The 23985-nt window shown below is 42.4% G+C and overlaps 1 protein-coding gene across 1 annotated transcript in view; it reads right to left on the reverse strand.

Moving 5' to 3' along the window:
* HTRA1 (HtrA serine peptidase 1) overlaps window positions 1-23985 on the reverse strand; it is a gene marked incomplete at its 5' end in the record, with an annotated part of 34248 nt that overhangs the window by 1477 nt on the left and 8786 nt on the right. The window contains 7 exons of the mRNA XM_010013465.1: window positions 2580-2675; window positions 3512-3569; window positions 3694-3808; window positions 4905-4937; window positions 5630-5824; window positions 15666-15870; window positions 16204-16303. Of these exons, the coding sequence (XP_010011767.1) occupies window positions 2580-2675; window positions 3512-3569; window positions 3694-3808; window positions 4905-4937; window positions 5630-5824; window positions 15666-15870; window positions 16204-16303 (802 nt within the window). The remainder of the gene's footprint in view (window positions 1-2579; window positions 2676-3511; window positions 3570-3693; window positions 3809-4904; window positions 4938-5629; window positions 5825-15665; window positions 15871-16203; window positions 16304-23985) is intronic.

Below are 23985 nucleotides of genomic sequence, written 5' to 3' on the forward strand. Positions count from 1 at the left end.
CTCTGGGCACCCTGTGCCAGCGCCTCAGCATCCTCACAGGGAAGAGCTTCTGCCTTATATCTAACCTGAACTTCCCCTGTTCAAGTGTGAACCCATCACCCCTTGTCCTATCACTACAGTCCCTGATGAAGAGTCCCTCTGCGCATCTTTGTCAGCCACTTTAAGCACTGGGAGCTGCTCTGAGGTCTCCACACAGCTTCTCTTCTCCAGTCTAAGCAGCCCAAATTTTCTCAGCCTGGCTTCAGAAAGGAGGTGCTTCAGCCCCCCCATCATCCTCATGGCCCTCCTCTGAATCCAACAGTTCCATGTCCTTCTTATGCTGGGGACATAAGATGGGTCAGAACCAGAGCCAGCACCGCACGGCTCCTCTGCCCAGGGCTGTGTGTCTCTCCCCGAGCCAGCTGAGATTGCTGCCGGGAACAAGAGGCAGGCTGGTGAGGGATACCATCAACCACAATGTCTTGCCCGATCTTGCACAACGATCTGGCTCCAAGTTATGGAAATATTAACCAAGTAACCAGATCAGACATGATTCAACCTTTCAACATAACCCTTCTTCACAAAACCACAGAGCAGTCATCAGCCTCTTCCGCCAACAGAAGACGTCTTACATGAGTGTCTCCTGCAAGCAGGGTGCCTTGGCCAACATTTGCAACAAATCTGGTTGCCTACTGAACGCATGGCTTAAAACATGCTCATGGGAGAAACCATTCCAGATTATCTCAGTCTCTCATGCAGCCTCTACATCCAACTCATACCCAGAACAGGGCGCTGCAGAACTGCTCTGGTCCCCTACCAGCATGTCTACACAACATGCATTGAAGAGGAAACCAGCAGAATGGGCAAACCCATTGGCAAAGTGACTAGGAGTGGAGGAGACAGAGCAAACATGGGCTGCATTTTAATTGCATCCTGATTTGAGTTTGCCTTCAAGTTACGTGGCTACACTGCCTCACATTTCTTCTACCTCTCTCATATACTTCTCCCACTCTGCTAACTGTTACCTGCATTCCTATAACAGTTTTTCTGCACCTTCAGATTGGACCTGCACGTCAAGGCAGCCAGTTCAGTCCCACCCTGGAGCAGCCACATTATTCCTACACTAACTGTAGTTTAATGTCACGTTACAGACATACACCGGTAATCTGCATGAACAGGGCTGCCAAAAAGAATCATCTACAAAACACAGCAATAATTCAGAGAGCATGTTAGCTAACACTATGTATCTTACAGTGACATACAAATTGCAACAAGGAGACATCATGCAACCATTGAATCGTAGAATAGTCAGGATTGGAAAGGATCTTAAGATCATCTACTCCTCGCAGTTTTCCTAAGAGATAACATATGCCTGCTCCAACTAGTTTTCTGCCTACATGCCTCTGGTGCTACATATGCCTTTGTTGCCACAGAGATTTACTCTTGTCTTAAATGATTTCCAGTTTCAGAAAATTAATAAATTTTCCCATTTCCCACCTGAGATTACTGAGCGGTTTCATATCAAGCAAACTGAAAAGTGTCTCCAGCAAAAGCCAGACTTACCAGTGCTGGTGACCACAGACCAGACAATTCCGGACTGGTTTGTGTTGGAAGGGGCCTTAAAGCTCATCCAGCTCCAACCTCTGCCACGGGCAGGGACACCTTCCACTAGAGCAGGTTGCTCCAAGCCCCTGTGTCCAACCTGGCCTTGAACACTGCCAGGGATGGGGCAGCCACAGCTTCTCTGGGCACCCTGTGCCAGCGCCTCAGCACCCTCACAGGGAAGAACTTCTTCCTTATGTGTAACCTAAATTTGCCCTATTTAAGTTTGAACCCATTCCCTCTTGTCCTATCACTACCTGCCCTTGTAAAAAGTCCCTCTCCAGATTTCTTGTAGGCCCCCTTTAGGTGTTGGAAGACTGTTATAAGGTCTCCCGTACTTCAGCCAGGCATCTCATGAAGTGTGGCACCAACCAGCGTGTGAGCTTCTGAGCAAATACTGAGTAATACTGAGATCAATTGCTCAAAACCAAAAGCTCTTCCCAGTATTGTGACTCCTGACAAAGCTCTCACATAGAAGAGCATCTCCTGCTAAGAGAGGATTTCACCCACAGTGGGAGAACGCCAGGAGAGGTGCCGGGTTTGTCCAGCACTGAAGTGCTTGGGCTGAGTTGGACACATCTTCACTAGGTGGTGGCAAAGCTTCTTCCTCACCCTCCTACAGGGGCACCAGCAGGGCCGTGGGGAGCATGCACAAGCAAACGTCTTTATTCAGCGCTGGCATCAGGACAACAGATGTCCTGGAAGCAGTCACTGAGAAAAAATGAGAACGGAGTTTCCACGCCCACTGAATCTTTGCCCTTTCGGCTGGGAATGCTGACAGGGCTCCGCTGCAGTGCCCTGATATTCCCAATATTGCCCATCAGGGACCGGCTGAAAACCACAAACTGATTTCCAACAGACAACCTAATAACTATCAGATGGTCGCCGTTGTGTTAATTCACCGTGATGAAGATAGCCAGTTAAGCAGAGAACATTCCCTATCATGACCCCCTTAAGTCAGTGGCAGTGGTTTTGAGAATAAAAGGACTTCAACTTACGCTTCAGCTGGTGTTTCTGGAATTACTTCAATAACATAGGCCCCAGAGACAACATCAGGAAAGTCTTTATGGCGATCCTTCAGCTCTCTAGCTTTGCTGGAAAATGAAGAAACAGCAACAAAAATATTTTGACAAGATGGGAAAAAAACCCCAAGCAGGCATTTTTACTTAGTTAAGTCACTTAACTTTCACTAGCTGAGGTATTTTACACATGTTGATGCGACGCTTCCCAATTTGTTTTAACCCTTACAAGTGTTTCAAAGAATTATTACACCTTTTTTGCATGCATAGAGCTTTTTAATACCTATTTCTGGTAAAGGAAATCATTTCAATAGATGCAGAGGATCATAGTTAAGATATGTGGTCTTTAGAACTGGCAGATCCTGAATACCTAAAAAACCCCTTCAGGTTTCAATGCTTTGTTACACCCGTGATCCTGCCCATGGGAAAACTTCTGGTTATTTCTACAGGACGGAGTAACACCTACTCATGAGTCTTTTCTGGTTTGGGTATGAGTAAGAAAGTCCACACCAAAGCTTCATTTTATATTAAGTGAATAATTTAATGAAAATAAGTTTATAGAACTGGAAATATGCACATAGATGCTGCAATTCTTGAAAACATACAACAGTACGTTATACAACAGTAACAGCCCCGGAGCAAACCAACAATCACTAGCTAGTCTCTTCTGAAGCATTAGGGAAAAGAAAAAGCCAAGGTGTTGCTTAAAAACTGGCTTAGTACAAGAGTCTACAGGAGAGTTCAACCACATAGCAGATGAAAAGAAAAACATAGCAAAAACTGGCTGTGAGTTGTCACCAGGGGCACACCTTGTTGGTTCAAACCTCCTTGTTTCTGCACATCAAGAGCTTGATCCAAATGCATGCAGCCACCGCACCAGGGAAAGGTGAGGAACCACCACCTTTACTTACCTAGGAGTTAGAGACATCATGCGTATGCCAATGTATTTCTTTTTGGTTATAGCTTTTCCTACAAAAAGGGAAAAGAGGTCGTGGTCAATTACTCTTACCAAAAGAACCTCAAAGGCCATAAACTTTCTGATTTACTATTATTTTCATGTTTTTTTCTCTTTCGCAGCAGCAAAGGACAGTACCTTTAGCTTGTCTGTCATGGGATTCAGTTAGGAACTTTTTGATTTTATCCGATGGGATAGCAAACGAGATCCCTGCTGTAACTTTTAATGTGTTAATTCCAATCACTTCACCATCCTGGAGAAAGAAGAAATTGTTATTAGCAAATGTGAAACATCTCAAAAGGGAAATGGGTGTTTTCTTCCAAACAATCACAGGCACACAACACACTCTGTAGCTGGTTTCCAACTTGCTAAATGGTTTCTTTAATTTTTGAGTATATTGATAAAAAAACCTGCTCCACAATTTTGGAAAACTGATGTGGATATTTATGTTCTACCAGAAGAGAGAGCAGAACTGGGCAGCTCTCCTGCTTCCAACAAACAAACAGCATATTCTCAGCCAATTTTGGTCTGTTTATTTCAGCAGTCACCTCATGAAGCACAGACGAGTTCTGAGGAGATATTGCATAATAATATAAATGACAGTTCACCAAAATCAAAAGCTTTTCCTGGTAATGTGGCTCCAAGAGAGAGTTGCAGATAAAACATTAGCTGTCAGCTGATGATTCAAACTCTTCTGAAATCTCAGCAGCTTCTCTTCCTGATCAACCCCAGATAGAAACTGCCTCTCCTCCCTTTGATCCCCTGTGCTCCATCTGAGAGACTTCACACAGCAGTTGGGTTTTGCAGCCTGCTTCAGTTGTTCCTTCTTGTGCTTCTCCACAGTTGCTGGACGTCAATGCTGACTATGTTGTACAGTTGAAGTAAATAAACCCTAATATCCTGATAAATACAACCCCCTCAGCATGATTTCAAATAAAGGGGGTTTTGAACCATTATGCTGAGTTGCAGTATAAAAAACCCCCAGTATTGTCAGTTGCACGGTACACAGTGAGGGCAAACGCCTCAACTTTCAAGTGTGCTTTTAACTTTTTTCAAGGCACAGACAAAAAAAGATTGGGCATTACACTTGCTTGAAACTATGCAAACTGTAAAGACCTTAAATATTGAAATTGAAGTGCATTTCGGGACTCGCCAACATCAACACGGAGGAGTGATTAGTAAGAACCATGTGAATTCTGTGTAGTCAGCCAGATACAAAGCTCTTAATCACATTTCTGGTGTGGGGATTTGTTTGTTTGTTGGTTTGAGGAGAGTTCTCTGGTTTGTTTTTAAACTGAAAAGTAAAAAGTAATAAACTTGACACTAAGCAAACTTAAAGAAACTCTTACCAGATTTACTAGGGGTCCTCCGGAGTTTCCATACTGAAAATAAACATATGGCAAGAACATGTTTTAATATCTACCTCTTCATTCATGGCAAGCAAAACATAAAAGAGATTTCTGAAATATTTCTGTAACTTTTTTTTCATTGTCTATTAAATCTGTGCAACAGAACAGCCTTAACTTCCAAACCCACTAACTACACTTAACATCACCCCTTTTAGCTGAGCTTTGCAAATGCTTAGTCCTTCTTCTCTTGCCAAAGCTAAGAAAGCCAAGGTTTTTCTTTTGTTTTAACAGTACCACATTAGCAACTTAAGAAGATTTTAGGACAGCTCTGGGAGCTGTTAGAAAAGATTTCTTGCAAGGCCAACAGCAGAAGTACAAAACCCATTGTTTTGCCTCAATTCAGAAACAAACTTGAATCCTTAAACTAAGCTTTGCTTCTTTTTTAGCAAACATGATGGATTTTGAAAAGAGACTTATTTGCCAGAGAAAATTGCCTCCTCCCTTGTAAGAATTTTGAAGTGAAGGCAGATATTGTGCTTGGTGTGGTTCCTTGGGGGATTTTCAAATAACAATCAAGTGCTGCTGGAGCGCAGATGTCCATATTTACAAGGATGAAAGGAAGGCCAGCTACCCTCACTGGTCTTAAGAACTGTATCACTGCTGAGGTTTTCAAACTACTCAAGAAATGTAAGAGCTGGGGGGATGAGGTTCAAAGCAGGACGCACGTTGATGATGGCATCTGTCTGAATATAGTCCATATCGGAGTTGCGGAGCCCCAGCTCCTTCCCTCCACGTTGAGTAGTACTGACGATCCCTGTAGTCACTGTGTTTTGAAGGGAAAACGGACTTCCAATCGCCACCACAAATTCTCCTGGCCTCAGGTCTGCAGACTGACCGAGCAGAAGAACTGGCAATTTACCCTACAAACAAACATAACATTGAAATAGAATTTAAAAAAAAGAAGAAACAAGAAAAATTCAAATGCTAAGACATTACTACACAGTGAGGACAAGCTCTACAGAAGCATGAACACATTAATGGAGCAGAGGAAAAGAGAGAGGCTTTTATCTCTGAGGGATTTAGCTTGTTCTGTTTTCTTTAAGTATTTCATGTGGCTTGGTACAGAAGCATCTCAATGAGCTTTTCCTCCAACGAGTGGGCTCTTTGGACTGTAGGAGTACTTTTTCCGCAACAGGTACCCATTAAATCAAAATGAATTAACACACCAAAGGAATAGTTACTCCCTGCTGTACAAAGCAAGCATTTAAGGATACTGGGAATGACTTGGTTCCAACAGCTTCTTGAAATAATTAGCCAACAGCTGCTGCAATAAAAATAATATATTGAGAGTGAACACTACAGAGGCATGAAAGCAGCAGGCAAAGTCTATCAAACACGCATATGCATAGTTAAAAGCATTTTATACTCTCATAAGACACCGGCTAATGTTTCATCTTACTTTGTTTTCAATGGAGTATCTCTTCTAAATAATTATATTGCCTCCTACATGCACTGATGTTTTCTTCTGAAGATGTTAGGATTTAAAGACTTTATGGAATTTTTCCATTCTGACAGTAAGGAATACCATTATACTTCCCTTTCAAGATCTTACCTCTAAACATACTAAATATCATGTTCTTGAAGACATTCCCACTATGGCACAAAGCATTCTTAAAATCCAGCATCAAAAAGGAAGGGAAGGTTGGATCACACACCCTCGCCCAATGCAATGGATCAAGGGGACTGAGTGTGATTGCGACAAGATGTGTTATATCTGCACAGGAACTGAACCGGCTGGATAACAGATGATTCCAGCTGGACCACTAACTCCCCCTTCAGCAATCAGAAAACAGCTGGGAAGTTCTTAAGGCCTCCTACTCACCCAGTAAATACAGAAGGGTGTTCTGAAACAGATCATACGTGAAATAAATACTTTGCCTTTATGTATCACCTGTCTGTAAAGCACACACTGAGCAGCGTTCCTCCTTTCCTTTGCGTTTTTAAAGTCTTCACCTTTTTAGTGACGTGACATGTTTTTAAATCTGTCAATGATCCTGACCCTCCCCAAGTATTTACCTACATATTTACTATGAGGGGGGGGGGGCCACGGCACAGGGTGCCCAGAGAAGCTGTGGCTGCCCCATCCCTGGCAGTGTTCAAGGCCAGGTTGGACACAGGGGCTTGGAGCAACCTGCTCTAGTGGAAGGTGTCCCTGCCCGTGGCAGGGAGCTGGAACTGGATGAGCTTTAAGGCCCCTTCCAACACAAACCAGTCTGGGATTCTATACTTAATTGTGTCACTAGACTATTTCTACAAGCATCAATGGACCTCAGCATGTATAAATTCAGGTTTCAGTTTAAGGGTTTGGAGGATTAAATGGTTACTGAATCCAAAATCAGAACAGAAGAAGTCTAAAGGGATGCATCTTCTGCTTAGCAAACCTAACCTTAATTGTGCTTTCCTCACACTCACACCACTCAAAAAATTCTTTCCTTTGCTCAACAAACCCAGCCCCAAAAGGAAAAAGGCTTTAGTATAAACTTTCACAACAGGACAGTGATTCTAGATGCAGTGGAATCCCTACCTAGATATTAACTTAAACCAATTTCTGAGGAGTGGATACCAGTTGCTATATTTAAAACCAGGGACCTTCGAGGTATTCTTGAGCTGTGTACCTAAAATGGAGGTACAAAGTGGCTTAATGCACCCCTCTTCTAATTCATTCCTCCTGGAAAACTTGTAAAGGTGCCTTTTTCATCCCATACGTGTTCCAAAGCACACAGATTTATGTACCTATACTTGATGGGATCATAAAGCTATACATTGTGTGCTCACATAGCAAAGAAACAAGGCAGTATGTAGAATGTCCTGATTATTTGTACAGATTGCCAAGATATAATTTAATTTCAGAAGTTAATAGAAGCTGAATCATTACTAAATTTGGGCAAAAAGGGAGAATATTATGTGTTTAACTAGGAAACCAAGAGGTAGCTCTTTAGTTGTCTTTTGTCACCAGCAGTTGGAAAGCCTGTATTGATAAATGACCCTTAGGGAAAAAAGTCCACTAATATAAACTAACCCAAATGCCCATCATTTTGTATTTTTCACCTACAACTTTATTTCAAATATCCTAGGAGATACACAATATCTGTAAAGTAGAAAGTAAAACCTAATGATATCGGTCATCCCCATATGCTGCTAGAGATACAGAAGTTATGGTTTTAATATTTAACAAGCTGTGTATCCTTTATCCAATTTTCCTACAATTCCACCAGCAAAATTTTACTCAGATGAACAGATTGTTTCAATAAAACTCATTGCCAAATGCCAGACAAGTTTCCACAGAGCATCTTGTCCTATCTTTCAGCCTCCAGACAGCAAGAAAATAATTAAGCCAACTGCTTGTTAAACAGAATCAGTTGGAGGAGCAACAGAACAGGCAGCAGAGTAAAGAGAAAAACATTTCCCTTTCTAATGCTCTTTCAGAGGAAAGTTTTCACAACCAGCAATGCCCTGCTATTAAATGATAATTATCCGTGGCTCCTATCAATGCCATAGCCTTAGACAAACCCAAAAGGCCGTGGTTTAACTCTGGGGAGGATTCAGCAGCACACAGTTTCCCCATTGTATTTGCAGCAGCAACATCCCAAGGCATCACTGCTGAGCAGTTCATCATCTCAGACCACAGCCCTGACTCCAAGGGACCTCTCCAGTACAGCGGGAAAGAGGCAGCTCCGATTAGCTGTGCTGGGAAGCACGCAGTATATGCAACACAAACAGCCCCATATGGGTATTGTTTGGATTGAGGGAGCACCCTGGCCCTTCCTTCTCTCCAGATGCTCTTAGGCTTACGTAGCACGTGTTTTCTAGATGTTGTTGGTCGAGAGCAGCATCTCTTTTTGGCACTAATTTTCTTTATTACAAAAAACCCTCAACACACAACACTACAAAAAGTGGCTTTTGCTTGTATCTCAGTGCACTGAAAAGGGATACTTTACAGAGGCAGAAGACAGAAACACGGACAAGCAAAAGAAACCAGAAATCTTTTTTTTTTCTCATTAATAGAAAAAAACCCCTGGTTATGTACGAAGTTAAAGATATGACATTCTTGAGCTATAAAAACAGTCGTGAAGCCAAAATTGCATCTGGCAGCAGAAAGAAAATACATGAACCATCTCTGACTAATACAACTACTTTTGATTGTGCTGCGCTTTCAAGCCTGTGCCTATACTAGCGAGGCTTCAAAGTGTAGCACTGCATGGATTGGCTGTGGGTCATCCATGTGATTCAACATGCCTTCTGGAAAGAGGCTGGCTAACCTTCCCTTTGCTAGGAACAAAACATCAACTGCAAAAATCGCCTTGTTCTGTACATGTTATGAAACATAGCTATGGAACATGTGCTCTCTCTTCCTTCTGATTTCACTGCGTGGTGCAGAGCACGCCATCAGTGTTGCATGTAAACACTCTCATTAGTGCCTCTGCAAGTAAATGCCACGAAGAATTGGTTATGATGAAAATATGCATCATAGTGGCCTTTAATTCTGGGGTTTTCTCTCTAAAAAAGCTTAAAAATAACATTGCCACCTTCCGAACTAAACTTTCCACTATCAAAACACCCTTTTATTTACACTGTAGGGGTGGTTTTGTAGTGAAAGCAGTATAAATGCAACCAAAATCGCTGGGCACCAAGTGGGATGTATGTCCTCCTGCAGGCCACAGGAGGAGTGCTGGAAATGTGAGGCAAGCGTTTAGAGCATGTTGTAGGCAGAATCATATCAGATGCACACTCTGTCTGTGCCCTCACACCCTTCCACTGGCAAGCCCTCACCCAGGATGTTAAGGCAATCCTTCTAAATCAAGTTTAAGTGCTTGGGATTTAGGGCTCTTAATAACCACACTTAATAAACGGGCACTCTTCAGTATTCACAGGCCATCAGGATGACACCATTACGACTCGTGATTCTCTTTGGTTAACTATAGATTTGCCACAGCAGTTAATTAAAATCCCAGGCAAACGAGCATGCCTTGCAGCACAGTGAACAGGCAGCCAGAAACACCCAGCACCTCAACCCAGCTTTCCCAGTGACTCACTGCATGACCTTGGGCAACACGTAACATCTTTCCTATCCCTCCATTTTTCATTTGATGCAGCCTCGGGGCTCTGCTGGGATCTGTGTTTACTCAATAAAACAAATCTGCAAGCAGGCATTCTGCAAGGACACAGAAATAGGACTAAACATGCAAAACCATAAGTGGCACATGACTCACTGTTTACACCCAGCCGGAGAAGGAGCCATTAATTAGTGTTAATATTTTAAGCCTTTCTCATCCCGAAGGGCTTCAGACATTTTTATATATGGATTTGACTCAAACCCTGGATAAACATCACTCCCACGAAAATGGAGAGCTGCACAGCACCACAAGAAACGGCTCCATCCAACAGAAAGGCGCAGCTATGGTGGCACGGGAGATTAGGACAAGGATGGAACAGCAGCAGTAGCAGCCAGCTGCTAGATGCTCACCTGATGTATATTAAGCAATATAGGTCGAGTCAGATAAAACAAGCACAGCCTGGATAAATGAGCTCTGAAACTAAAAGAAGAGGCAGAACATGACTACCACCAGGCACGGCCAGTGCCACAGAGAAATAAAAACTAAGAAACAGATGGCCATAACCAGGGGCTGTTTCACTTGGAACTTCTATATCCATGAAATAAGTGACTGTCTCTACGTTGGCACAGAAAGTGAGTAAATCCCTTCTCTGCTCTGTAATCTACTTCGTTTGTGGAAGGAAGATCATGAATCTGCAGGAAGCAGTTTGCAGTTCAAGAAGCCGACGAAGAGGAGACAAATGTCCCGAGTTCAATTTGTGTTACACAGTGAGAGTTCCCTCATGCTTTTTATTTTTAGGTGGAAGAGAAACAGATGCTTGTACAGCACACTGCTTCAGCTGTATGTAACTGGCAAAACTTCTCTGGGAACTGTCTTTCTGTTCTCATTAATGAAACTGTTCAACGTTCGGAACACGTTATGGCAAAATCAAAACACAGGCCCATGAGCATATATAAAGATGGGGAGTATCACCCACAATCTAGAAACTGCTTGACAAAAGGCCAAAGAAAATGAAAAACCCAAGCTGAATGCATGACGAGCCTCCGAAAGTATTTCATCTATAGTTAGAAAAACAAAACTGAGTCTCCTTATCTAAATATGGGGCATGGGAAGCTCGCAGAAAAAAATAGGAAGAAGGATGAAGTGTGTTTTGCTGTGTCACCAGGATTTCAGCTACCTGCCCAGATATTGCTGTTTCCCCCTATATAAAATGAAATAAAGCACCCTGGTGCTGGCAGACCCACCCCAGAGGTGTGTAAGCATTTTGCTGCACAGGGAGCTGGACCAGTGCATCATCCCTGCAGTGAGGGCTACTAGGAGCTGAAGATAGCAGGAAACCACTGCTTAAACTGATGAGTTAACATCCAAACTTTTTATGAGCTATTTCATGTCTATGGGTCCTGAAGACTTCTGGAAGCAATATGTGGGCTTCCTCAGGCTCTCGAGAGGAAGCAATGTCATATCCAGCAATAGATTTCAAAGTAAACCAGCATTTTAGAAAAGCTACTTACATCTGCTGTTCAAGTAGTTTGTTTTTTCAAAGTGTGGGCTACTAAAATATTGATACACAGAGAGGAAAGTTTGCTTTGCTGCTTCCTCCAGTTTGTACACAGAAAGCAAATCCCCTCAGACCACGAAGATACAGATGCTGCATTGCCTCATGAAACCACCGAAGGAATGAGGGCAGAAGGTCTTGTTGATTTAAGTGGTTATTAGAAAGACGGAGGAAAAACCTTATGCAAAAGGCCTGAGATACCACCACAAGTTAGAGATTGGTCATGAACTCACTACTGCTGTACCATGCAGAGGCCGAATCCTGCCTGGGATACAGAAGGCAGTGACTGGTCACATTGAGGAACAATAATCATCAGACCTTGGCATGTCTCCCCTATTATACATGCTAGTTCAGTCAGTGGTGAGTGTCTCATGGCTGTTTTCTAAGCACATAAGATAAAGATACACCTCAAAATAAGTGGTGCTCCCCACTTCTGCACTCACTGCCAAACCATAGGTACCTGCCACATTGATCAGTTCTACAGGCAGAGTCCAACTTCCAGGGGTGAACAGGGTCCCCAGGCAAAAGCCACCTTCACCTCCCACTAATTTTGGCTTCCAGCTTCGATCTGGGTGAGGGCACAGGGCTCTCTCTTATTTCTGCCCCCCGTTAACCCTGACATTGTCCATTAAACCACCCCAAAATTTCCCTTCCTCCTCCTGGTGTCTACAGTTTTCAGCAGCTGTATCACACATCCTCATTTAACAAGGTAGTTATTTGTGCTGAGACTAATTTCACAACCCACCTCTGCCAGCTCAAGAGCATCTGCTTATCTGGAGTGTTGTGCAATGCTCCTGATGGGTTTCACGCTCACTGCAGCATCACGTGTGTCACACAGGATGGGTTATTTCACCAGCCTCTGCCTATGCTGCCAAAGCCCCAGTTTTCCTAGGCAAGACTTATACATTTCCCATGTTCATACCCAAACTGTCTGCAGCTGCACCGTTTCTTTCTGGTATTGCTGTTTGCAGTTGGAAGGATGGTTATATTGCATTCATGTTTACTGCACTTGACTCCAGCCTTACTTCCCACTTTCACAAACTGCTGTGTGTCAGACAGACACAAGAAGCACAGTTGCCCTTTTTTATAGACTGTAAAAATTAGCATGTTTTAGGATTAGAAGAACAACCCCAAAATTTCTGTTCCTCGCTGGCCGCAAAATGTTTTTTCATGATAAAGAATTTAATCAGGGAAACAATTCATCTTCATCGGTGCCCAGATTTTATCATCATCTTTCATAGCCTATTACACCCAGCAAAGCCAAATTAGTTCTAGGAATGTCTTTGGCCAGATGTTCACACCTTAAAGAAAAACAGCATGCAGGCTGCTGCAAAATCTTAACAGTTTTAGGAATACCAGCTCACAGCCTAAACTCATGCTTCAAGCCTAGTTCTGCTCCTAACCACAAAGGCATTTTTCATCCGTCAGATCCTGCCTTAACATGCCACACAAAAACATAACCCCCCTCCTCAGCACTCTGCATCTTTGATGTCACCTTTAAATAATTCATGCAAAAGGAAGAAGTTCACCTCTAACTTCAGAAAAAAATCTTGGGGATGGTTCCCATGCCACATCCAGATACTTAAAGGGTTATTTGTACCATCACATTGACTTCTTCAGTCATCAAATACATTTCGACTTCAATAAATTATTACCTCTGTGATTTTAGAAAGTCTTATCAATCTGAATGATTGCAAGGTATTTCAGTACAAAAAGGAAAGCTCAAACACTGAACTTGAATGGATATATACAAATGTTCCAAGAAAGTTCAGCCTGAAAATCAGCTTCTGAGCTGTGTTTCCACTTTAGCTTTTCGGTGAACACTTAGAATGTTGTGTTTCTAATTCTTCAAGTGCAAAGCATCATCCGTCCTGTAAATAAAGGTGCTTCAAGGCTCACCTTGGATTGGGATTTCCCAATGCCATGTTACTAAAGCCAGCTGGAAAACTGGTCTCCCATCCCAGAAAAAAACAAGCGATACAAGAAGTTTTCCCCAAGTCTTCTCAGAATTATCCTGAAATGCAAGAAGCAAGGGCCATGGGGGAAGGACACACAAGGCACTGGGTTCTACAACTCACAGGATGCTTAGCAAGGGTATGTCAGACCCAAGTTTATATCCATATTCTACCTAATTTAGAGCAGAGATGTGATATTTCATCTCCTGTACCCACACAGATGAACTAAGCTGACATTACCAGAGGCTGAGTGGGAGCTCAGCCTCCAGGCACTGAGACGCTTCCCAAAGTTTCATTCAAACCAGCCCTTTTTCTCATACACAACTGAATATTAACGGGCCAATCCCTCCCCAAAAAGAAAACTGCAGCAGATTTGGCTCTAGATACCTCTAAGACAGAAGAAGTTTCCTTCCTTAAAGAACTTGCAAATATATATAAATGAATTAGTTGCAATGCTGATGTGCTGTTTGCAAAACAGGGTCACAACTACATTCAAAATTCAACTGGTGGGAGAAGATGACCACCATTTAATTACACAGCAGTCACCTTTTAAAAAGCAGAGTAACTGCCATCTTGCAAGTCATAACAAGAATCATCAATTCCAGCCCTGTTTAAAGTGGTTTCCACTACAGGCAACTCATCTGGCTGCATTCTCTTTTTTCCAAGCTGCTTCCAGTTTTCCAGGTTCTCCCTTCCCGTAAGCAGCTTCCAGGGAAATTTTGGAGCCATTTCTTTAGGGTATTAAATAACATAAAACTTTCTGTCTGCTGGCTTCATAAGGCCTCAGAATAATCTGTCACATCAGTTCAACGTCTTCTCTCTTTGACTCACCAGCTTCTCTCTTCTCTGAAACTCACTCTCCTATTGAGCTCGAAGTCTTCTCCTTCTCACCACCATTTGCTGGTCTACCTTCCCCACCATGCTGTTTTAAAATCACTTTTCCAGCTGCCCTTCAATCCCTGCCATAGCCCACTCAGTCCAATGGTGTGAATTCTCATCTGCTTATTACTGCAGATCTGCTTCTGCTTGTTTTAATATAAAAATGAGAAGATAAGTGATTGATACATGTGTAAATAGGTTCCACCTCAGGAAACCAGGAAAACACAACATGGCAAAAAACATTCTTGGTATTTTGAAGGTTTTCTGCCATGTTGCTCTTAAGAGGCTTTTAAACAAAACAAAAGAGAGAGCTTCTAAATGACAAAGGTGGCAAGGGAGCAGCAGGAGCACTTCATATCTTGGGTCATCCAAGAGTTGTGCATTAGACGTCTGATTTAGTCATGAACTCTGGCACAAACACTTTTGACCTCGCTGGGGAATAGGTCTGAACTAAAACAACACTGCAAGATCTACACATTTTTGAGTCATGTGTTTCAAATGAAACGTTCTTGCCCAGTAACTAACAGTCCAAACAAGGGAAACCAATATAAGCAGCACCCTAAACAATCACATGCATCTAATTGCAGCTGCATCATGCAGTGTTTCGACACGATATTCCACTTGCGCTAAGCTGTTGAATGCGCAGAACTGCATGACAGCTCTTCTGCTGCTGCAGCAGGCAGAATAATGCTGACAACTGTATGTTTGAGATGGAGGAAGACTACGGATGGGAAGTTGCAATCCCATTTGTTCAGAAAACCACCTACAGCATCTTTCCAATGGCTTCAATTTGCACGTTCAAGACACTTCCTAGGATATTTTCCATTTTAGTATCCACCAGTGTGGTACAGCTCTTCAGATGGGCAAACACCTCCTCTAAAAGCAGATTGTGACTTCAGCATAGGAGCTCAAGACAGACTAACATGTCCCTCTACCAAAAACAAGGGAACACCCCCATTTCTCCTCAGAGGGAGCATTATATTAGCAAATATGTGTGTGTAAAGCAGCAAGCAAACTATGTTGTTGGTTTTTATTTTGAGGATGCATACAGAAGCGCTATGTACTTTCTTGCACACTACACTGAGAGGTGATAAAATTAACCACTGCCAACCACAAACTTGGTGTTTAAAAACATGTATCCACCTAGCTCAAATATGCTCTGTAACTCAGACCACTGGCCTTTCCTTTGAACATGAAAAACAGCAACGGAGGATACTAAATGACGAGGGATAAAATGCATCTCGCTTTAACAACTCACCTGAGAATCTATTTTAATTAGTGCAATGTCAGCTTTTTCATCAACATCTTTAATTTTAGCTTCATATGTTTCACCATTCTTCAGCTCCACCTTCACCCGGTTTTTGTTGGTGACAACATGGGCGTTTGTCACTATCAGTCCGTCTTCTGAGACGATGAACCCTGAACCACTGGCAACAGGAATCTCCCTCTTTGAATACGGAAGTCTAAAAGACATCGGAAACAAACGTTTATCACTGCAAAAAGCTGAAAGATCACAAATCACTCTACACAACACACAGCCCAAAAGAGTTTGGTTGTTTTTAATGCCTTAGGGTACCTGCTATTACTTACTATCATTAAGAAGATAATGTGCATGCATTAGTTGAACTGAATTTTTTTTACTGCCAGGACTCTTAAATAATCTTTAATTCTTAAGCATGACAAATATTTATCATCTCAAACCCACTCTTTGCTATTACATGGCATCAATCAACATTTCTGGCACACTGTCAGCTGTTTTCAAGAACACAAAAATCAGAACAGGGCATCTTGTTTACTTGCGAAACAATTCAATGTGAACCACAGCAGGAGCTATCTTCTCCACCACATCTGCAATGAAGTTGTATTTGTGCCGCAGGCTATTAGGGTGTTCTTGGCCTGAAATAGAAACAGAAGACATGTCATGAGCTCTTCAAGTGACAAGAGAAGGGGCATTGCAAAACACCTGAATTAAAAAAAGCTCCAAGTGGATATCTTTTCCCTCCTTAAAAGTCATCTGCTGTATAACCCTTGCCCCCAGATTTTCCTTCTGCCTCTTTGTGCACCGTGCTTTATCATTAGGACAAAGGGATCCATAAAACCTTGTTTCATATGCCCACAACTGGGCCATGAGTCTGTAGCCACAGACCCTGGTTCAGTACACTGCACTGCTGGTGGCTCCCATGCATCATAGAATCATAGAATGACTTAGGTTGGAAGGGACCTTAAAGCTCATCCAGTCCCAACCCCCTGGACGGGCAGGGACACCTTCCACTAGACCAGGCTGCTCCAAGTCCAACCTGGCCTTGGATGGGGCACTGGAGGAGTGCAGGGTTTAGTCCAAGCCTGTGCTGCTCATCCTTTGTGAAAGGGATTTTGTACTCAGATGCCTCCGTTTCTCATCTCACCTCTTTTCTGGATGGTCTGTTTAATCTAGGAAGACCATACAAGCTAAACAAATGGGCTCTGTTCCTCTGCCAGAATACTCATTCTTGCTGGCTTCTGAATGCCAAGGACAACAAAGTCCTAACCCCATGTAAACCTGCAGCAGCTGCTGTGGCTCAAGCGTAACCTGGGTATGAGGTTTGCGCTGCCTCTCCCACCGATGTCCCCCCATAGCTTGTACCAACAGCCTCTGCCTGGCATCTAAGTGTACATGCACATTACACATGCTCTACACAACCGTGCTCAAGGCATCCTTTCCACTGATACCACCTTTGGTCCATCAGCTCCCCCGAGGAGCGGATCCCACCTACTCTGGAGTTACTGAACCACCCTCAAGGCTACAAAATAGATAGGCACACAAAAACAATGGGACCACAAAGCTCTGCATTCCTGGGCAGTGCTGTAACACAAAAGCTCATGGTCACTGAGTATTCGAGAGAGGTCAGGGGGATTTTCCGAAAGCAAGGGGATACCGAACTTCCTTTGTCGCCAACAGAAAACCCGTCTGCATCATCAGATGCCTAAAAATCCATTCAATCTCTGGGAAAAACTTGCAACTCTGACACAGCTTCACCTTCTCAAGCGGTTTGGGGGCAAAACATATTTTTTTGTAAACTGGGAGCAAGCAATTGGAACACCCCAAAGAGTTATTTTGTATTTCCCTAGAGGCAAGAGACACCCTTTGTTTTCACCATTTTATCTGATGCATCCATCTCGCGTTATAAAAGCACAAGCCAAATCTGTAATTGACTTTCAGATGAGTATGAATGCACTGTGCTGCTCCCATCCACCCTTGCCATTTGGCTCCTAAATCCACTCAGAGATTAAAGCAGTAAGCAGCTTGTGGATACTTTAAGTGATGGTGTAACAGGACGATTTATCTGCAGAATTGTAGGATACACAGGACTATCCTATAAAGTCATCCCAATACCTGAATCTGAAATTCCTTATCTGAATCTGAATCTGAAATTCCTTATCTGAAAACCAGAGTGGAAAACTGCACGTTGTCAAGTACATACTAGAGGCAAAAACCCATGGCAGGAGATTCAGAGGAATGATTTGGGAATAAAACATTGCTGCTTTTAATACTAACCGGATACTGGTTTCATTCTGCTGAACAACAGGTTTCAGGTGACTTACCAATGCCCTCATGAGAGGGGCGGATGCTCAAGCCAAACACCATCTGATCACTCAAGAACATGTTTTTTCCCATTTATACCCTGTGAAGCATCTCAAGGGCTTTTAAATGCAATCAGTCATGAACAGCAGCCGAGGCAGTAACCGCATAATCTGCCATTCAGTTTCAGATCAGAGTTCAGAGATGTTAATCTGCTTTATAAAGCAGCAGCGTCAATCAGGAAACTTGTGTCCTCACCTACTGTCTTCTTCAAAAGCATTCTGTGCTTTCTCTGATTTACACACAAGCTGTTGCCCTTTTTTCCCAGAAAGGCATAAGGACTTTCTGATTGACAAACATCAATTTACCAAAGGATTTATGTTCCCTTTATTAGCAACATTCAGTATCAAATGTACCCCATCATCACTATAAAGCTGACAATTATAACAGGAGTGTTTTGGAAAACTGGTAGGAGGATGAAAACCACAGTTTGGAATTAATCACTTGCATTGAATAGGAGCTTTGACAGATTATCAGATTGGATTAACACAATGCTGGGACAAAACGCTGCAGGGCACTACTGTATCCATCAATATGCTTTTTGATCTCCGCTTATAAAATGATTTCATCTCAGTTTTCTCCTCAGCTGTAGACATTCAAAGGTCACATCCTGACCTTGGAAAAGAGAGCTCCCACGGATGAAGGAACTGTGCAGAAAACACACAGCTTTTTTTAATGCCTTCAATCTTTTTTCACGTGTAGCTATTCAAGAAGAGAAAGGACGCCTAAGCTGTACGTGGTGAGACTACTAACACTTCAGCTCTGAGAGCTGCCTTCACTTGGAGTTGGAAGCTCCAAACACCAAGATTTCAGAGGCAACAGAGCTTTATGTGTAACCCTCTTCTCCTTGTGCAGTCCCAAACTACGCCACACAGTGAAAAGGTCAAAATTTCATACTCTGAATCAGAGTTAGATAAGAAATACTGATTCATGGCATACTGACCTAAAAAGCTTACAACAGCTCACCACGCCTGCCTGTTGCTTATGTATTAGGAATTCTTGCATTGTGTAACACCGTTTTGCAACAGCTCTTGAACAACTGCCCATTTCATTGGAAAACACACCTTTCTTTTTCAGCAAAAAACCAAAAGTCAAAGTACCATCCAGATGAGTTCATTGATGAATGCTAACACAGAAGAATTCCTAGCAACTGGTCTTTACCTCATGCAACAACATTAAATCTGAAGGCTATAGTAAGGGTATTAATACGCTGAGAACATCTATTACTAAGTATCTTGGGGCAAAAAAGACTCAAGACCAAAATGGTCATGAATGCCTGCATGCCATTTTCCCGTTACATACATACTTAATGCTCACCATAGCTACTTGCTCTTTGGGATTACTGAGCAATGCATCTGGGAGCTGAGAGGTGCACTTATCTTTCCTATAAGCAACCACTATCTTAGATTTGAATCACCACTAGGCACAGGCTACTACATGGAAACCTAAAATGCATAAACTCATCAATAATACAAACTAAAGCTGAGCAGATGCTCACTCCTTAACCACCATACAGTAGTTTCCAGCTATCACCAGCCACTGTAGAAGGCAACAATGGAATTCAGAACTTTGGCTTTCCTAAAACACGTATTTTCCAGCTATACTGATAGTTCAGGGTCTTTAGCACAATACGGTTTGAAGGGTGGAAGGGATACCATGCAACATCCTCCAAGCTTTCAGGTTTAAAGAGCTGGGGACTCTGTAGTGGTTTAGTGGATTGTGCTTGACTATTAAGCAACAGAAAAGCTGTAGCTTTAAGGTTTGATTGCTGATGCGGGTTTGACTATTTAATTCCCACTCCTGTATAGTGTCAGACCTACATCTAACCACCACATCCATCCTTACTAACAGGTACCACACAAGCGTGTGGCCAGCTCTTTAATTCCATACTGAAACTGATCTCAAAAATGTAGTTTTCTCGGTTCCAAACTACTTCTTTGGTATAACCAGTGTTGAAACAAGGAGAATAAAGTCACCCCATTCCTTTTCCTTTCCACCCTTCTGGAGTTTAGTTCCTAGTAAAGTCTTTTCATTGTTTTTGGGGGTTTGTGTTTGGGGCTGGAGTTTTTTATGGCAGGTTTTTCTTGTTTGTTTTTAAATCATTGAAAGGTGGGCTTGAATAAAGCTCTAGTTCCTAAATACCCTCCAGCTCGGATGTTCAAATCTTTGCAGACTGTTCCTCTTTCTATTTATACGCTGTGATTATTGTGTTTTGTACTGCTTGTTACTGAACTACTGCACAATGACCTAAATGCCCATCAGCATGGTTAAGAAACCTTTATTAATGACATTATAAAGATGATTGTTGTGAATTCAGCTAATGATCAAAAACAGACTTAAAAAAAACAACCCATAAATAGGTTACAGCACGAAAAATTCCCAAGGCAACTAATTCCTCAAGGACTTCAAAGGTGTGCTGGCTGTCAGCCCTTGAATGAAAAGGAAAATCTCTGCCAACTGGCATGAAAAGGGCTAATATCAGTAAACAAACTGCTAGGAGGCAAGACAGGAATACCAAACCATGGAAAAAAGCACAGCCAGCTGTAAACAGCTCAAATAATTTGGTTTCATAAAGATGAGCCAAAAAACAAATTAAGATCTGGATTCTGATTAGGTCATTACTCAAAGTGATGCTTTAATGTTTAGCACTCAGACATGCTGCTTTTGGTAATATTTTGAGCTAGACTGAAAAGATGCTCTGGAGATAGAAATCTCATAAAAGTAACCTCGCCCCTTCTGTTGTGAGAACTGTATTTGCTGCTCTGGAAGGTCTTCTCTCAGTGTAGGTCCACCTCTTATGAGCTTCTCAGTCAGAAATGGATCTTTTTCCCCATCTAGTTTTCATGTGTTTTCCTCCTTTCAAAGTAGTTCTGCTCCCATCCATCAGGACCAGCTTGGGTCGCTGCCCATTCTCTGCTTTCCCATTGCACCCAGCGTAGCTAGCTTGTGCTAAGGCATTCCCAACAGTCCCATGTCCCTTTTTCACTGTCTGAAGCGAAACCCAACACAATTAGCTTATTCAGTGGGACTTTTAGTCTTGGATACAGAGAGGGGGAAAATAGGCACACCTCAGCAACCACCAGCAAGTCTCTCCCTTGCTTGGTGTGACCACACCAGATATCATCATGTCCTAAGTCAAAAAGCTCTGATTCAGTCTGGAATCAACCCTTCCATTTCTTTACAGACAGCAAGAAACTTTCATTCCCATTAAGATTAAATAAAAACCCCAACTTCCCATAAAACACTAATCATAAGGCAGCTGCAACTATCAGCATTTGTAATCTTACAGCTGCTAAAGACGATGCTATCGTGCAAACTTCAGTGAGGGTGCAACACCTTCTACCAGTTCATCATTATGAAAAGTAAAATGGCCCTGTCCTTCCAGGAGAAGGAGTCCCATGGTCTCCTAAAATCAGTGGAGGAAAATAGGGTTTGAGACCAGAGACCTATGGTTAATCTATCTGCTTCCATTAACTCCATAATCATCAGAAGTCTGTCAATTAAATCCTTGCCCAGTAACACAGAGGACAAGCAGAGGCACCATAACCCGATGAAGTTTGTGGGCTAACTAAATGTATTAAGCTACTTAGGTTGCTGAAAACCATAGAATCCCAGACTGGTTTGTGTTGGGAGGGACCTTAAAGCTCATCCAGCTCCAACCCCTGCCATGGGCAGGGACACCTTCCACTAGAGCAGGTTGCTCCAAGCCCCTGTGTCCAACCTGCCCTTGAACACTGCCAGGGATGGGGCAGCCACAGCTTCTCTGGGCACCCTGTGCCAGCGCCTCAGCACCCTCACAGGGAAGAGCTTCTGCCCAAGAGCTCATCTCAATGTCCCCTCTGGCAGGTTAAAGCCATTGCCCTTGTCCTGTCCCTACAGGCCCTTGTCAAAAATAGATGATTACTTCCTCCTGTAGTCACTGTTTGCCTGACGTTATATTCATATACACAGTTCCAGGGTCTGAAAGAACATCTTGGGCTTGGGATTCTCTGCAGAGTGAAGCCAAAAGGGCTTAAGCACTCACGAAACCTCTGGGCTGACAGAACCAGTGACTACAAACACAAACCGCAAGACTGCAAAGTTTAACTTGGAGAACTTCCACCTTCCCAAATAAAACTCCAACCTCTGGGGTTTGTACAAACTCCCATTCATGTCCTATAGGAAAACGTTAAAACCTCTGACACTTCTATGGAAACAAAAACTCCAGCAAATGTGCTTAGCTCACCCTGAAAATGGTGGTATCAGCAAGCTCCCCTGGAGAGACGCAAGGAAAAAGTGATGTATGGGAATCACGGAACACTTCCAGAACCTACTGTTTTTAAAGAATTAAGCTGCAAGCCTAAATATTCCCCTTCCTATTCAAGGATAAATTGTGTAATGCACCAAAAAAGGGATATTACGCAATGAAAACACCAAGAAAATAAGAAACAACATTCTACGTATCATAGAGTAACTTTTAGAGCAATGGAGAGAGTTTTGAGAGGTCTAAACCACAGCACCTTGCTAATAATTGCAGTATGAAATCAGTTATTTTTTTCCCCGTATAATCCAATGAGAAATTCAAGATACTTCACAGATTTCTGAGGAGAAAATCTGTATCATTGTGACATCCCCAAAAGCACAAATATTTTCTTAGCACTAAATAAAGGAGAGATTCCAAGCATTTTATTCTTCCCAACAGTAAAGTGCACAAGCCTGGTATTCACTTAAAATACTTCCTGCAGCAAGAACCACTGCAAGATTAAAATGAGGATTTAAAGTAAAATCGCTTTCTGGCATGAATAGAAGCTTGGAAAGGGAAAGTAAAGTCCATTTTAATCATCATAATATTTAGATGATCAGTTCTTTTTTGACAACTTTTAACAAGGTCACATGAAACAAAGATCTTGCAAGCAAGAGGCTTTGAAATCTGTATTTTCTCTGCTAATCCAGAAGCCTGAATAAACCATTAATTTTAATCACTGATTTTAAACAAACAAAACCCAAAGCTGCCAAGCTAAACAGAACAGGGAATCTGTATGGAGCTGGTAGATCAGAACAGCTCTCGAATTGATGGTAACACAGAACAGTTTTCAGGCCAGTGTGTGGTCGCTCATATGGCATGTTTGAGTACAAAAATGAAGGAGAATAAATTGCACTTTTTAATTGATATTCTTAAGAACAAAAGCTGATTTTACCGATTTTCAGGGAAAAGGTTGTGAAAGTGTAGGCAAAGCCCACCAGCAGCAGGCTGTTCTTCCTGGTGCTGCAGGGGCTGCTGCGATGCACTGGATCACTTGGTCTCAGCAGGCACCCTATTCCCAACTGCTGACCACAAATAAGTGCTTACCCTGATCAGAGTTTAAGAGGGTAGGTTTTGGAAGATGCAAATGATGAATAGATAAAGGCAGACAATTGTAACAGGAATGACCAGGGTCCATGAAGAGCACAACACATACACAGCTCCTCTGCATTTATAAAACAATAAAATAAGAAAAAAGAAGGATTTGAAGATAATTAAACTGTAAAGCAGAGAGTCTGCAGAGAACTTTGGTGCAGTCTCTTTGGTGAAGCTTCATTGTCAGTATGAAACAGACCTCTTTGGCCTCCAGACCCAATGTAATTCAAGGCTTTCTTGCCACTGAAATCGGTCAGTGGGCAACGTGCCATCAGCTTTCTCGCAGTAAGTTCCTATATAAATTCAGATTTCCACTTTAATTTTGGGCCAGACAGGAACTTTTCCTACTTCTTATCTATATGGCAGAATAAGTAATAAATGAATCAGATAGAGAGTATTTTCTATTGCAACTCAACCACTGAATTGCTAGATAGAAGTCAAACAGTCCGAACGTTCTGCAGGAGGAGGAACAGTCAGGACATGTGCATCGTGGTCTAAGCTGTGTTACTCAGTCTCTAGGCAACTTGTGAAAAGATTCTGAATACTCAGTGTCTTTAGATTTATCTTTAAAATGGGCATAGC

Source organism: Nestor notabilis, unplaced genomic scaffold (assembly GCF_000696875.1).
Source record: "Nestor notabilis isolate BGI_N333 unplaced genomic scaffold, ASM69687v1 scaffold20794, whole genome shotgun sequence".
NCBI lineage: Eukaryota > Metazoa > Chordata > Aves > Psittaciformes > Psittacidae > Nestor > Nestor notabilis.